At 42.8% G+C, this 16356-nt stretch overlaps 1 protein-coding gene across 1 annotated transcript in view; it reads left to right on the forward strand.

Moving 5' to 3' along the window:
- Window positions 1-16356, forward strand: part of unc79 (unc-79 homolog, NALCN channel complex subunit) — a 354164-nt gene that overhangs the window by 122248 nt on the left and 215560 nt on the right. The window contains exon 13 of the mRNA XM_076275011.1: window positions 5386-5557. Coding sequence (XP_076131126.1) covers window positions 5386-5557 — 172 coding nt within the window. The remainder of the gene's footprint in view (window positions 1-5385; window positions 5558-16356) is intronic.

Here is a 16356-nt window from a genome sequence, read left to right on the forward strand (position 1 = left end):
GCCCTAGCAACAACATAGCAATCACCTCTATAATGTCAACCTAGCAACCACCATAGCAACCAGCATGATTACCCTAGCAACCGTGTTATTTTGCTTAGCAACCACCATACCTAGCAATGCACTAGCAACCATGCTAATTACCCTAGCAACAACCTAGCAACCACCACTATAATGTGACCCTAGCAACTACCATTGCAACAAGCATGATTACCCTAGAAACCAGCATAGCAACCGTGTTATTTATGCGTCTTGGCTTATTGGATAATGCAAATAACTTTTGATCGGTGTGCCTGATTTAAAAAAATGAGATACCGTTGGAATCCTTTTGGCAAACTGCACCTGATCAATCTTGCCAGCAAGCCATCAATCACTCTTGTTTATGTTTAAATTACTTTCTCCTGTCAACTGTCCCCTATTCTAAGCAGTTTCCTGAGCCACACAGTCAATGCAATGTAAAGAAGATAATCAAGGGTGTGTATAGCTTGTCACTAGCGTTACATGCGAAAAGGACATACTTTTGCCCCAGGAAACATTCCTTGTGCTGTGAATGGCCATGACAGAGATGTTTTAATATGATAAGCTTAGGTCACTAGCCTATAGCTTTTACTTAGCTTAGCACAGTTAGCTAATCGCTGCTAAGGTTCAGGTGACATTACATGACACAACCATTTGCAGCAAGTCTGAAAGTGGACCTAGGCTAAATATTTTGAGCTGCTCAGTGATGTCTTTGGAGCATATATTTTTGCAATGTCTTTGACACATTCCGGTCACGGTAATATTTACATGTTTTTAAAATGACAATAATGTTGGTTCTATTTCATGGATCCGAACCCTCCCCTTTCGATAGACACCAGCGGCACCACCGGACAACGAGTGGCCGATCCTCATAAAACTCCAAAGGTTCATGACACAAATTGTTTTTCCATTCCTGTCATTTAAAAAAAAAACACTAAAGTAAAACTGAGCTATCTCCTCAGAGGTCATTCATCCAAATGTCACAAGTCTTGTCAACTAAATTATTGTCTCAGATTTCTAATTTGCTGTTTCTTTTCAAAGTTACAAATCAATTAAATGTCAGTGTATGGTCCATAAAGATTTTATTACTGTTATCTTTTCAAAAGAAGGTACAGTTACTACCAAACTTGGTGCAGACATTCACCACCACACCCCATGGACACCAAATGTTTTAAAATTCCATACTTAGGGGGTGTACAACTGCCACATGTCAATCTAGAATAACTTCACATAGAAATGTGAAATTAGGTGTGTTTACACTTCATCCCATTCTGTGAACTTCAACCTTTTCCTGCTTCAGGGCATTTCTTCCAAGCTGCTTGGGACCCGATAATCGCTGCTTATGGTTATTTACTAAGGTGTTCACTGTCAGATTTGATTGGCTGTTTTAGGTGAAGCTGGCAAACAGAAAGTGAGGTCATCTCGGCCAATCTTTGATCAAATGACCTTTGTCTACTCCTTGTCGACTCCTTGGTTACTGTTGCTAATGTTCCACAAGCTGTTGGTTGTTTACTTGTTTTGACATTTGGCATAACAGAAATATTGAGGTGTAATACTAACAGGGCATTGACTTTAGTCTTACAATCAGAATCAGAAACAGAAGCCAGGTATGATCCCAAAACTATCCCACACAAATCATGTGCTGCTGTCCTCCTTACCATGCTATGAATTACTTCTTGTTAACATTTGCTGTATTAATTGTATCCTCATCTAAAACAACTTTAGGGTTAATGGTATTACATGATTGTTGAAGTGAAGCAGTTTATTGGAAGGAGCGATTAACATGCTAGCCATGGTACATGTATTTTACACAGTAACACAAGGTTGACTTCACTGCAAGTTTACAACCATTGACCAGTCTCGAGACTAGACTCCTATAGCTGTATTAGAGTCATGTCTTCAGGCTACCTGTGAAATGTATTGTTATTCCAGTAACATTAACATAACATGATAATTTTACGGAATACGTTAACACAATGCTCAAAATGAGTCTTTTTACTTTAAGAACATGCTTGAGTGATAACAGTTGATTTTCCTGTGCAGATTAGCTTCCAGATTAACTTTTCCGTTTCCATTAATCCATTAAAACTTATTCTGCTATAGGTTGTTAGCTATAATTATAGCCCACCTGTGACTGATATCAGTGGCGGCTGGTGGTTAAAAAAATAACGGAGGAAGGAATGTCTGCCTGATTGGCGTTAGTGGCAAATGTGAGGTTGTGATGGTGTTGGTGGCATATGTGAACAATAGAGTATGTAGGCCGCCTACCCAGACACATTTATAGCAGCAGTATGTACTATGTAGCATTTTAACTGGCAATGTTGTGCAATAAATGCTGTTCTGACATTCTCGGGGGGGGGGGGGACAATTCGTCCAGGGACAATGGACGGACAATGGACTTTGTAATATAATTTAAATATAGAAGTCACTTTGGATAATAGTGCTAAATTAATAAATGTAAATGTAAATAAATGTAAATTTAGGTCTGGGAAGTCAGGGAAGATATGTAGGTGTAGTTATGAAATACTGTTTTCCAGATGTGCAAAATTACAGAAAGTCTGGAGGTTTTGCTCAATGTAATACATTGGCAGAAAAGTCTATAATAATAAAAATAGACACTTGTTTTATAAAACCATGTAACTATTTACCATTAAAAATAGACCTTAAATGTGGTTATTTGTAACATGCTATTGTTTTTAAAGCCAAATCGCTATAATTTAAAGACAGGTTGTAATAGCTAAGTGGGAATTTATGAAAGCATACTCGAAAGGCAAATATTATTGAAGACGTCATTAAAGGAATGCATCATGGTCTGAAACATTCATTAACAATGTTACCATCCAAAGATACATTTAGAACGGTGAAAACAAGAACATAACAACAAGAACCTTATTTAAAGCAACACCAAAGAGTTTTTTGTACCTTAAAATAATGTTTCCAAAATCGTTTCAGTGGTTCATCAACTCGTAACAGGGTGAACGGCACTTTCTGCATTCGCTTCGCGGCCCTCTATCGGCTATTACCGCACTATGTAAGTTTGCTGCATCGGGTAGCGGATCTGTAGTTCGATGGAATGAGACATGAGAAACTACAAATTTCACTTGCATCTGATGTCGCAATACATCGTACTTTCATAAAATCATGCAACTTATTCTACCTTGTCTGTGGACATTGTTATTTGCAAAGCCGGTGCTGGATAAACAAATAGTGCGTGCGACAGATGAAAAGTTCTTTGGTGTTGCTTTAACAATTGTTTAGTTAAGGCATAACTTGGATGATTATAACAACGCATAACTATCCAAAAATGTTTTATCACCAAGTGAACTGTCCATGTATGTGACAGGCCAGCAGTAGGCTATGGCTGATTGTTTTCTGTGCTAACGTTACCAGTTAGCCATGAGTAGCCTATTTGTCTGACTATGTAGCATTCAGTAGCCTACACTTACCATCTTGTTTTGGAATATGAATTTTTGGAGCTGGTCTTCCTGCTTTGATAAACATTATCAGTGTATTTGAATGTATAAAAGATTTGAGATTGTCCTCTGATTCCATTGTATTATTTATTTCACGAGCAAAAAACAAGCTTTCCGTTCAACATAAGATTCGTAGTTTGACTGCAGATAACATTCTTGAACCGTTGCCGCTAAAAACAGCACCCCCTATCGCAATTGAAAATTACTGTACGGAGGAGCTTCCTCCCTTGGCCATTGAAAACGACGTGATTCACGAGCCGCTGGGGTCCGAGGCGTTTATAATGGACTTCAATGAGGGGCTTGAGGAGGAAGCTCCTCCATACAGTAATTTTCAATTGCGATAGGGGGTGCTGTTGGCATTTTGACCTAGGGGAACGATTTTGTTCATTCAAAGTGTTAAAAATAGTAATATTAACAGTAATTTATCAGATTAGTAATTCACTTTATATATTTTTTATTTTTCTCTGAGATTTTAGGGAGGGCTTTCCTCCCTTTCCTCAATGAAGGAGCCTCCTCTGACTGATATCTATGGAGACACATGGAACCACTGCTGATAGCATAGCAACTTGATTTGTTTGTGGGACAAATGTCGGAACAGTCAGGCGGAGCTTCAAAAAAATCAAACAATCTAGATGTTACATTAATACACAGGATTAGATGTTAAAATCCCTTGTGCCAAAATCCAAGGTAAAAACACATTCAGAAGCCCCTGCTCAAGTTTAACTTTAAAAAGCACACTACCCACAAATCCGCCAACAAATGGTCACAAGCACAATACAAATGGCCTATCCAACAGCAGTAGCCTATATAGTATGCGGCATGTCATTGGGGTTATCAAGTGGGCACCCTCATTCACCGATGTTTCGTTAAGTTAGGCCCACGACACCTCATGAAGGCTTAACAGTGAAACCAGCGTCCTGGAGACACTCCCCTCCATGCTGCCACCATACCAAATCACTATTAACATCTTCCCACATTCTACATTCTGCTGCGCCTGGCCATCTAACCCCAGGCCTATGACCATTAATCTTCTCCCTCCTTGGCTGACTGGCCTCTCTCTCTGCCTCAGTGCTAGAACTTACCTCAACAACAGGGGTACTGATGTCCTGCGAACTGTGGGTTTCTTCCTGTCGCTGAACTTCAACCGACTGACTTGATGCACTTCTTAAGAAATAGCTATCAATGCGGGGACCCTGTGTTTCCTCTACCAAGCACTTCTTTTTCCCTTGATGAATTTTCAGGCCCTTTAGACTTGTAACCTTCTGCCAACCACACACACACATATGCAGCTTTTTCTCAGTTTTCTCTGAACTAGTGGCTTCCACAAACATGTTTTCCTTACTCGTAATCAAATTCGTTCCAGGGTCAGTAACCATGTCTATCACAAGTGAGTCATCTTCCGCCCCTGCTCTCGCTGACTCTAGGGGTATTTTTTCATTATGTCGTACTGTAGCTTAGTAGGGTGCAGCCCATAGCTTAGTGAAGCCTGGGCTACTGCCACAATGAGCTGCTAACCCATTGTAGCCCCGGCGGGGTCTATTCCCTCCTGTCAGCCGTCTTTCCGTGCTGTCACAAGGTCTTTCCCTAGTTGGATATTAGTCTATACATGATTCACAGGTTGGAAAGGTCCATTGTCATGTAACTTGCTCTGAGTGCTTATTACCTTACCCTTCACATAAGGCCACAATGTTTTCATGGCGACACCATCCTGCTACACTGCTAGGCCCCCACATCGCTACTTGCAGCTATATTTCTTCCTCCTCTTCTTCATTTAATTATTATAAGAAGAAGGAGCAGAAGGAGGAGGTGGGATGCAGGTGTACGAGTAATCTTTTGCCCTCTAACTTTTGACTCAAAAAGTTAACTGTGGCTACCTGAATTTACCTATTGTTTGTAGCTTGCTGAAGGAGGCTGAAATTCATGCAGAGCAAAGAGAATTTGAGATGAACCGCCGAAGGCAGTTGGGACTATCGGCCTCCCATCACTCACTTGACAACACTGACTTTGACAATAAGGAGGATGACCAACATGATCAGAGACTACTCAGCCAGTTTGGCATCTGGTTTCTGGTGGGTGTTCATCTTTTTATACACATTTTGTTTGTGTGTGTGTGTGTGTGTGTTTTTTTGTGTTTACACAACACAGAATCTTGAGAGAAATATTGGGAGACAAATCAAAGTAAATATGTAAGCAATAACAAGGGCTCAACAAAGTTATGTGACCCATTTGTGCACACTGCCAGGAGGTTTGGATGTTACGAAAATGGAAAATGAAATAAATAAATATATTTATATATATACTATATATATAAAATACTATATATATTATATATTATATAATAAAGCATTGTGTTTACCTATTTCTTTTGTGGGGGCTGATCTCATGTAATGGAAGCCAATGGAATACAACGGGGCCTTGCTCAAGTTGTGTGATTGGGGTTGTGATTGAGGATGTGTGGTTAATATAAGAAACTTATATGGAAATCATGAAGGCAACATTGACGAGGTTCGAGGAGATTGCGGATTTATCCGGTTCCCACTACTGACCAGTTAAAATGTGAGAGCCAGGGCACTTTGGCATAGGCTGCACTCACTGTGATTTGCAAAATGGACAAGAATATGAAAAGTTGTCTTTGCCTTTGTGTAATGGAACTGGTAAGTCTTGAAGTCTTCAATAATTTGTTTACATGAAGCACATGAAATGCTGATTGAAATGCATTCCACTCAGCTAGCTAGGTGGCTACTGGCTACGAGTTTCATAATTCACTTTTAATTGCAAGCAGAACACGTCTAGCTAGCATCATGTCATTACATGCTTCTATTTCCAAAGGAATGAAAGCTGTTTATACCAACTTAAAGGAATTATCCGGAGTAAAATGCACTTTAAATCAATTTACGGATGATTGGGAGTACATACGTAGTGTTTTAAGAAAGTTCGATGTTACCGTTTTTAGTCAAAACTCTTTAGCGTGGAAGTGAGAAGGGCATATTATTTCGCCGCTACAAAACACTATTTTTAGATGGCAGCAAAGATGACAACATTTCCGGAAAGGTACTGGCTTGATGAAATTCATTCTGGACTCTATCCGACCACATAAAGACCTCGGGATACTTCGGTTTGGCTTTAGGGACCCTCTACTCACTACCACGTAAGTGTAATGTTGTTTGGAACTGTAGAAGAGGTATAAAAATAGCGTTTTGTAGCGGCGAAATAATATGCCCTTCTCACTTCCACGCGAAACGAGTTTTGACTAAAAACGGTAACATCAAACTTTCTTAAAACACATCCGAATGACATGATTTGGATGTCAACTCAACGTATGTACTCCCAATCATCCGTAAATTGATCTAAAGTTTTACTTGCATTTTACTCCAGATAATTCCTTTAATATCATGCTTATCATTACAGTGCATGAAAATACACTGTACTGTTCTTCCTAGGCTTCTTCTTCTTCGTCTTCTTCTTCTTCAGTTAATGCAGCTTCTTCTTCTTCTTCAGTTAATGCAGCTTCTTCTTCTTCAGTTAATGCAGCTTCAACAGCTTAGCGTAGACACTTCATTCAAACTATGTTACGTAGGTCTTACTTAGGACATGTGGGCTCTGTATTTTTGTAACTTTTATACTTTTTAAACTATTAATTAAAAACTACTCACAATTTCCCCATAGACTTAACATTGGGCTAATGACATCACAATAGGGTCATTAAGCAATTAGAATCATGGGCTAGGTGGCCAGGCCACCTGCACCAACTGTCAGTTTCTCAGGCTTTAAGCATAAAATCTCATTCTCTTAAGACTACATACATATCCTGTTCAACGGTTTTCTCTGCCCACAACTGTTTCAAAATAAAAATCCTTACTACAATAATTCACTGTTAAACAATTTAAACTACTCAACTACTGTGGAACTTCAGTATAACATAGCCAATTATCTCACCTAGTTGTAGGAAATACGTTTGTATTTCAAGTGAATTAAGGGTTGACTTATGTTTAGTTGACATTATGACATATAAAGATAAGCTTGCTAAACTTAGTTATACAGTCAGCCACGGGCAGCTTGACTGTGACTACTCATTCATGACACTCCTATTAGTAAACTGGAAATAGCAAAAAATAGGAATGTAATGGTCACCTTAATCCCATGAACACACAGATGACCAACCTTATTTTGTGCCTTTTATTCACGTTTGTTCAAAGATTTAGTAAGTACAAGCCCTTTTCGCTCCCCACTTCATTGCAGCTCCATAGGTTTCCATTCAATCGAAATGGTCATTTGTTCATTCTGGTTGGTGTCTACATTCCACTGCAAGCCATCTTACAGGAGGCACAATGCAAACTCAGATCAGATACGATCAGATACTATGTGTGGAACGATCTAACCCAGACTCCGTAGTCATTGTCTTAGGTGATTTCAACAAGGCAAACCTCAGCCATGAACTTCCTAAATATCGACAGTTCATTAAATGTCCGACCAGAGAGAACAGCACTTTAGATCACTGTTACACTACAGTAAGTAGTGCCTATCACGCCGTCCCTCGCGCAGCATTAGGATCTCGTTATGGTTCACTTGATCCCCGCATACAAGCAGAAACTAAAAATGTCTAAACCTGTTTTAAAAACAGGGAAGCAGTGGACAAATGAGGCTGTGGGAGCTCTGCAGGCATGACTGGACTGCACTGACTGGGAGGTTTTTAAGACCGCCACCAATAGCCTGGATGAGTATACAGAGGCTGTCACATCATACATCAGTTTCTGTGAGGACAGCTGCATACCAACACACACCAGGGTGTGCTATAACAACGACAAACCCTGGTTTACTGGTAGACTCTGAAACGCTTCTTCCTTTTCCATCCTTAACATTCTGAGTGGAGACAAACAGGTTCAAAACAGCGAAGTATAGGTTCAACAAGGCTTTGAGAGAGGCTAAACAGTTGTACTGTAAGAAATTACAACAGCAGTTCTCAGCCAATGACTCTGCATCTGTCTGGAAAGGGCTCAGGCAGCTTAACAGCTTTCAACCTAAAGCCCCCAATACCACAAACAATTTACAACTTGCCAATAACTTCTACTGTCATTTTGACAGACAATGGGACAGTCCTCTACCATCCTCTACCATCTTGAGCAACCATACGACAGCAGACATCTGGTCTAACCCCCTGTTGTCCATTACCTCAGATGTCCCTCCCCCATCACTATGACTCCTCTCTTCATATTAGAGAGAGATGTAAACAGTGTTTTTAAAAAGCAGAACCCCCGTAAAGCAGCGGGACCGGACTTTGTATCTCCATCCACCCTGAAGCACTGTGCTGATCAGCTGTCTCCTGTGTTTACCGACATATTCAACACCTCGTTGGAGCCTTGTCATGTACCAGTCTGCTCCAAGGCCTCCACCATCATCCCTGTCCCAAACAAAATCAAAGATCCCAGGCCTCAATGACTACAGACCTGTGGCCTTGACCTCTTTGGTCATGAAGTCATTTGAGCGCCTTTTGCTGTCCCACATCAAATCCATCACCGACCCCCATCTGGATCCCCTGCAATTTGCCTACAGAGCCAATAGGTCTGTGGAGGATGCAGTCAATATGGCATTTGCAATACTTCATCCTCCAGCAATTGAGTGTGCAGGCACCTATGCCAGGATACTCTTTGTTCTGCCTTCAACACTGTCATCCCAGCTAGGTTGCAGGACACTCTCTCCCATCTGAATGTGCCTGATCCCACCTGCAGGTGGATCATTGACTTCCTGTCTGACAGGAAGCAACATGTGAGGATGGGCAGGCATGTCTCAGATCATTGAACAATCAGCACTGGTGCCCCGCAAGCCTGCATTCTTTCTCCCCTGCTCTTCTCCCTGTACACCAACCACTGCACCACTCACAAGTCTGTCAAGCTCCTAAAGTTTGCGGATGACACCAGCCTCATTGGACTCATCTCTGGAGGAGATGAGTCTGCCTACAGGAGAGAGATTGACAGTCTGTTAACCTGGTGCAGCTGGTGACAACAATCTAGAGCTGAATGCTGCAAAAACTGTGGAGATAGTTGTGGACTTCAGGAGGAATCCAGCCTCACTAGCCCCCACCGTACTCCATGACTCCCCAGTGAACACTGTGGAGTCCTTCCGCTTCCTGGGAACCATCATCTCACATGATCTGAAGTGGGAGCATAACATCAGCTCCCTCATCAAAAAAGCACACATAAGGATGTACTTCTTGCGGCAGTTGAGGAAGTTCAACCTGCCAAAGTCGATGTTGGTACACTACTCTACCATCATAGAATCCATCCTCACTTCCTCCATCTCCATCTGGTATGCTGCTGCCACTGCCAAGGACAAAGGAGGACTTCAGCGCATTATTTGCTCTGCTGAGAGAGTGATTGGCTGCAGCCTGCCTTCTCTCCAAAGTCTGTACACATCCAGGACCCTGAGGCGGGCAGGATAGCTGCAGACCCCTCCAACCCCAGACACAGTCTTTTTGAGTCACTCCCCTCTGGCAGGAGGCTGCGGTCCACCATGACCAGGACCTCATGCCACAAAAACTTCCCCTCTGCAATTGGTCTCAACAAAACGTAGCCCCCCTTTCTGCATAGTATTTCTGTTCCTGCATCTGCACTTTGTCATATTTGTATATATGTATAGGCCTATATTATAATATATCATATTGGTAACACTTTATATTAAAACACGCATATTCACCATTAATTAACTGCTTACTAACATGTATATTAGTAGCATACTAGCCATTTGTTAGTCATTATAAGTCACTAATTAATACCTTATTCTGCCAGACCTTATTCTAACCTTACTACACCCTTAATTAAGAATTTCCCCTATGTAAGCTCCTAATTACCCCTTATTCATAGTTATTAAGTAAGTTGTTACATATGAATGAACCTAAATATGCATGGCCTAGCATGGAGCGTCAAGCATCTGCATGATGTCTGTGGCGGTGGATGGCCCTTTGATGATGGTGGTGTGCCTCACCCCAAACACGCTCACTCTCTCGGAACCAGGAGTCAACTGCTGGAACATCAGATGGTTCGCCTGACCAAGGGAATAATGGGGGTTGATGGGTGAGTATACACTGAAATGGTGTCAGACCCGTGGTTGGCTGCCGCAGGGAGTTCTGCGCATACTCGGCCCAGGGAAGGAACTTGCTCCAGGAATTCTGATGGCGAAAAACGACTGATTTCCTGAATCTTTAGTTCAGTCTGCCCATTGGTTTCAGGGTGATAGCCAGATGTTAAGCTAACCGTTACCCCCATCAGACGGAAAAAGGCCCGCCAGAAACGTGAGATGAACTGTGGTCCTCTATCAGACACAACGTCTTCAGGAATTCCAAAATTACGGAAGATGTGGGTGAACAGAGCATCAGCAGTCTCTGAAGCAGTCGGAAGCCCTCTTAGAGGTAGTAATTTGCAGGCCTTGTAGAATCGATCCATGACTACAAGGATGGAGGTGTTCCGACTCCCAGGTGTGACCAAGGTCTTCTGGGCACGGGCAGGGGTATCAATTTCCCAGCCGGGAGATGGCGAGGGGTCTTAGCCATAGCACAGTCAGGGCAACCGGCCACGTATCTCCGGACATCACCAGCCATTCCTGGCCACCAGAAGCGATCCTGGAGGAGAGAGAGAGTAGCTTGGTTTCCTGGATGCCCAGTTCCCAGTGAGGAGTGTGTTGTTGTGGAGGAGGTGGGTTCGTAGGCTTCGTGGAACATAGGTGCGATCTGCTGGAGTGTTCGGTGGTGCTGGGTCTGTTGTAGTGGCATTAGCCAGCTGTTCCTCCCAATTCCACTGGATGGGGCTCACAATTACACCTGCTGGTAGAATCGTTTCCTGGGGCTCGTTGGTTCCGCAGGGGTGGTGGACACGAGAGAGGGCATCGGCTCGACAGTTGTGAGATCCTGGCCTGTAACTGATCTTAAAATTGAAGCGAGTAGAAAAGAGTGCCCACCTGGCCTGCCATGGAGACGTTTAACTTCCCGAAGGTACTGGAGGTTCTTATGATCGGTGAGTACGAGGAAGGGTGCTTGGCTCCCTCCAGCCAGTGACGCCACTCCTCCAGGGCAAGCTTGATGGCCAACAACTCATGGTTGCCGATTATTGCATTAATGCATTCGGCCGGGCACAGCTTCCTAGAGAAGTAGGCACATGGATGGAGGCGTGGTGGCTGTCCATGATGCTGAGACAAGACAGCACTGACTCCGGTGGTGGATGCATCGACCTCCACCACAAACTCATGGTCAGGATTCGGTTGGTGGAGAACTGGTGCTGAGGTGAAGGCGTCCTTAAGGTCCTGGAATGCCTGGGAAGCTTCGGGGTTCCACTGGAGGGTCTTGGCTTTCTTTCGGAGTAGAGAGGTGAGTGGTGCAGGAATGCTCCAGTGCGGCTAGGACTAGTGGCAAAGGGTACCGGAACTTGACTGTGATCTTGTTTAGAGCACGGTAGTCAATACAAGGCCTAAGGCCTCCATCTTTCTTGGCCACAAAAAAGAATGAGGATGCTACAGGGGACTTGGAGGGCCGGATATAGCCTAGTTTGAGGGCCTCAGTGATGTAGTCATTCATGAATTCCTGTTCAGGCAGGGAAAGTGGATAAACCTTCCCCCATGGGAGAGGCTGACCCGGGATGAGATCAATCGCGCAATCCCAGGTTCGGTGTGGAGGGAGTTGAGATGCACGTTGAGGGCAGAAGACATCCTTGTAGGCGGCGTAGGCAGGAGGGCTTGTGATGGGGCAACCCTGCACAGGACTCTCGACAGTAGTGGCATTAAGGGCTAGCTTAGGGTTCTTGGCGCGGCGTAGTGGGAGCTGCGGAAAACAGTGGTCATGACAACCCTCTCCCCATTGCAATATCTCACCCGTGGACCAGGCAATAGCAGGCTGATGTTGAATTAACCATGCCGGCCCTGGATTACATCAGCAGTAGAGTCATCAAGAACAAAGAAGGAGATCAGTTCTACATGAAGACTCCCTACTTGCATGTTTAGACACCTTGTCTGATACTGAACCCGCTTGCGGCTTAAAGGCTTACCCACTATGGAGTGGACGTGGAAGGTGTTGGCACAGCGGGTCCTCGGGAGCTGGAGACGTTGGCAGAGACCGGCCGAGATGAAGTTCCCAGCTGATCCTGAATCCATACGTGTCTCTCGCCTCTACCCTAATCACTTTTAACCGTCATTACCAATTTGCAAATGATGGTGATTAACTACTCATCATGAGATGTACAGTATTTCATAATATCTTTATTCTAATTATGGTTCCCAATGTAATCGTGCAATTTGTAATGTTTTGCATGGACGTGCGCTGGTGTGCGTTCATGGATGATAGAAGGATGGTGCGTGCACCCGCCAATATGACTGTTGACAATGCTCTCTTAAAATAACATATAAACAACTCACCATAGACTTCTGACCAGGTGTACAATTTTTAGATAATGCGCTAAGCCACTCCCTAAGTTGTTAATTGCCACACCCCTGGGCGCATTGTTTAAAAAAATAAACTTGCAAAATAACAAAATACACTTTGCGCCGGGTGGAAAACGAGTTTTACGCCATGCGCCAGGGTGCAAAATATGGCCCGAATAGTTTAAATAGTTAAATCATTTAATAGGGATTTATTGTACTGAGGACTTTTATTTTGGAACAGTTGTGGGCAGAGGAAACAGTTGGCGGGAGTCATAGTTGATGACAACTGACAGTTGGAATGGCTGACCAGTTAAACAGTTGAGTAGTTTAAATAGTTAAATTATTGGGGGCCAAGCAGCGAAGCTGCGCGGCAACCCATAGTGTTTGTACCTTTTCTTCTTCTCCAGTGGATGTCTATGGCAGCCCATAGAACCGTACAGTAAAAAGTTGTGAAATTTGGCACATTGATTCCATATATTCCCATATTCCATTTCACCAATTTTCAAGTCTGAACCCCAGGCAGTCTAGCGCCACCAATGGGTCAAAGTTGGCGTTGCATTCATGCACTTAACTTTTGAACCGTATGTCCAATTTTGAACATCGATATATAGTTAGAACCCCTTGACCGACCTGAGTTCAATGACTCCTATTACGTTACTTTCTGCCATATTGGACCTCCGCCATATTGGATTTCATCAAAAACACTTAAAAGTTTTCATAGGTCACAAACTATATCCAATTTTCACGAAACTTGGCATAGATGATCTTCAGACCAAGCCTCACAAACGCATTGCTTTTTGGACCTTTATTCAAAACAGGTCAGCCGTGACGACCAATTGAAATTGGCGGTGAAGCCTCCAAACAGGAAGTGAAATGTTATCTCTGCCAAGCTTTCACGTATCAAAACGGTACATGGGCTCAGGACCCAATTAGGAGAAGGCTCAATACATTTGGCGACTTTTGACCACTATGGGGGTGCTATAATCACAGGAAGTAGGCTCATATCTCAGCAACACTTTCACATATCAAAACCAAACTTGGTATATGGACTTGGAACCCCTCCCTGAGGACACACAATCAATTTGGTGACCTTCGACCACTAGGGGGGCGCTAGAGTTACAGGAAGTTAGCTCCTTTCTCAGCAACGCTTTCACGTACCAAAACCAAACTTGGTACATGGACTTGGGACCCCATCCTGAGGACACACAATAAATCTGGTGTACTTTGACCACTAGGGGCGCTATAATTAGCAATACTTTCTCATATCAACCTCAAACTTGGTATGTGGAATCATGAACACATCCTGAATAGCTACAATACATTTGGTGTCTTTTGACCACTAGGGAGAACTATGACATGAATTAGGCTCATATCTTACTAACGCTTTCATGGATTGAAACCAAACTTTGTACATGGACTCAAGACCCAATCCCAATCCAGTCCAATTCAATCCAATCCAATCAACAATCACATGAAGTAGGCTCATATCTCTGTAATCCCAATCCAATCCAATCCAGTCCAATTCAATCCAATCCAATCAACAATCACTTGAAGTAGGCTCATATCTCAGCAATCGCAATCCAATCCAATCCAGTCAATTCCAATCCAGTCCTGTCCAATCCCAATCCAGTCCAATTCAATCCAATCAACAATCAAATGAAGTAGGCTCATATCTCAGCAATCCCAATCCAGTCCAATCAAATCCAATCCAGTCCAGTCCAATCCAATCCAGTCCAGTACAATGCAATCCAGTTCAAATCCCAATCCAGTCCAATTAAATCCAATCCAATCAACAATCACATGAAGTAGGCTCATATCTCTGCAATCCCAATCCCAATACAGTCCAGTCTAGTCCAGTCCAGTCCAATCCAACCCAATCAAGTCCAGTCCAGTCCAGTCCAGTCCAATCAACAATCACATGAAGTAGGCTCATATTTTAGTAATCCCAATCCAATCCAATCCAGTCCAATTCAATCCAATCCAATCAACAATCACTTGAATTAGGCTCATATCTCAGCAATCGCAATCCAATCCAATCCAGTCAATTCCAATCCAGTCCTGTCCAATTCAGTCCTGTCCAATCCCAATCCAGTCCAATTCAATCCAATCCAATCCAATCCAATCAACAATCACATGAAGTAGGCTCATATCTCAGCAATCCCAATCCAGTCCAATCAAATCCAATCCAGTCCAGTCCAATCCAATCCAATCCAATCCAATCCAGTCCAGTACAGTACAATCCAATCCAGTCCAAATCCCAATCCAGTCCAATTAAATCCAATCCAATCAACAATCACATGAAGTAGGCTCATATCTCTGCAATCCCAATCCCAATACAGTCCAGTCCAATCCAGTCTAGTCCAGTCCAGTCCAATCCAATCCAATCAAGTCCAGTCCAGTCCAGTCCAGTCCAGTCCAGTCCAATCCAGTCCAATCCAATCTAATCCAGTCCAATTCAATCCAATGCAATCCAGTGCAGTCCAGTCCAGTCCAGTCTAGTCTAGTCTAGTCTAGCTTAGTCTAGTCCAGTCCAATCCCAACTTCTGCTTATTTGCTTGGCCCCCACATTGCTGCTTGCAGCTATATTTTAATAGTGAATTAATGGATGTGCATAGGTAGATAGTTTAATTGATGTTGATAGAAAGATAGTTTAATGGATGAAAAAGGAAGAAAGTGGGGAAGAGAAAAGTGAGCTATACATTTCAATGGAGAGAGACACAGAGAAGAGGTTCCATTGAAGTTGCTGCAGTCGGTGAGAGAGCACAGGTGCAGTTGCAGCCCTTTATGATGCCATAATACTAATGCATAGTCTATAAGAAAATAAGCCTGTTTTTTGTTAATATCTCAAAAAGTTTACAAAAACGAAAAATATATTGCTCAAGTGTCCTTTTCAAGACCTACGTTACAAAGTTTGAACAAAGTTTCTATGTTAAACAGTTGAAGCTGAATTAGACGCAGCAATTTTGGTTAGAAGAATAATAAAAAGAAGAAAAGAAGAAAAAGAAGATGACTCGGATAACAGAACAGTGCATTTTCATGCACTGTAATAATAAGAAGACGACTTCAGATAACAGAACAGTGCATTTTCATGTACTGTAGCAACCACCTCAAGTACCCTAGCAAAAACATATCAACCACTTCCATGATGACAACCTAGCAAACAACATAGCAACCAACATGATTCACCTAGCAACCAGCATAGCAACCACCTTAACTATCCTAGCAACAGCCTAGCAACCACCTTAAGTACCCTAGCAACAGCCTAGCTACCATGTCAAAGACCCTAGCAACAGCCTAGCAACCACTTCCACAGTTACAACATTGCAACCAATGAGATTAACCTAGCAACCAGCATAGCAACCACAACAACTAACCTAGCAACAATATATTGCCCACCCCTAATTTCAGGTTCATGCAATGACATTCACCACAATTATCTATTAGAAAAAGTTTGTGTTTAGGTTGCACA

Source organism: Alosa pseudoharengus, unplaced genomic scaffold (genome assembly GCF_046254945.1).
Source record: "Alosa pseudoharengus isolate Yale_2024_CS ecotype anadromous, Long Island Sound unplaced genomic scaffold, YU_APseudo_1.1 YU_APseudo_1.1_scf_8, whole genome shotgun sequence".
NCBI classification, from domain to species: Eukaryota; Metazoa; Chordata; class Actinopteri; order Clupeiformes; family Clupeidae; genus Alosa; species Alosa pseudoharengus.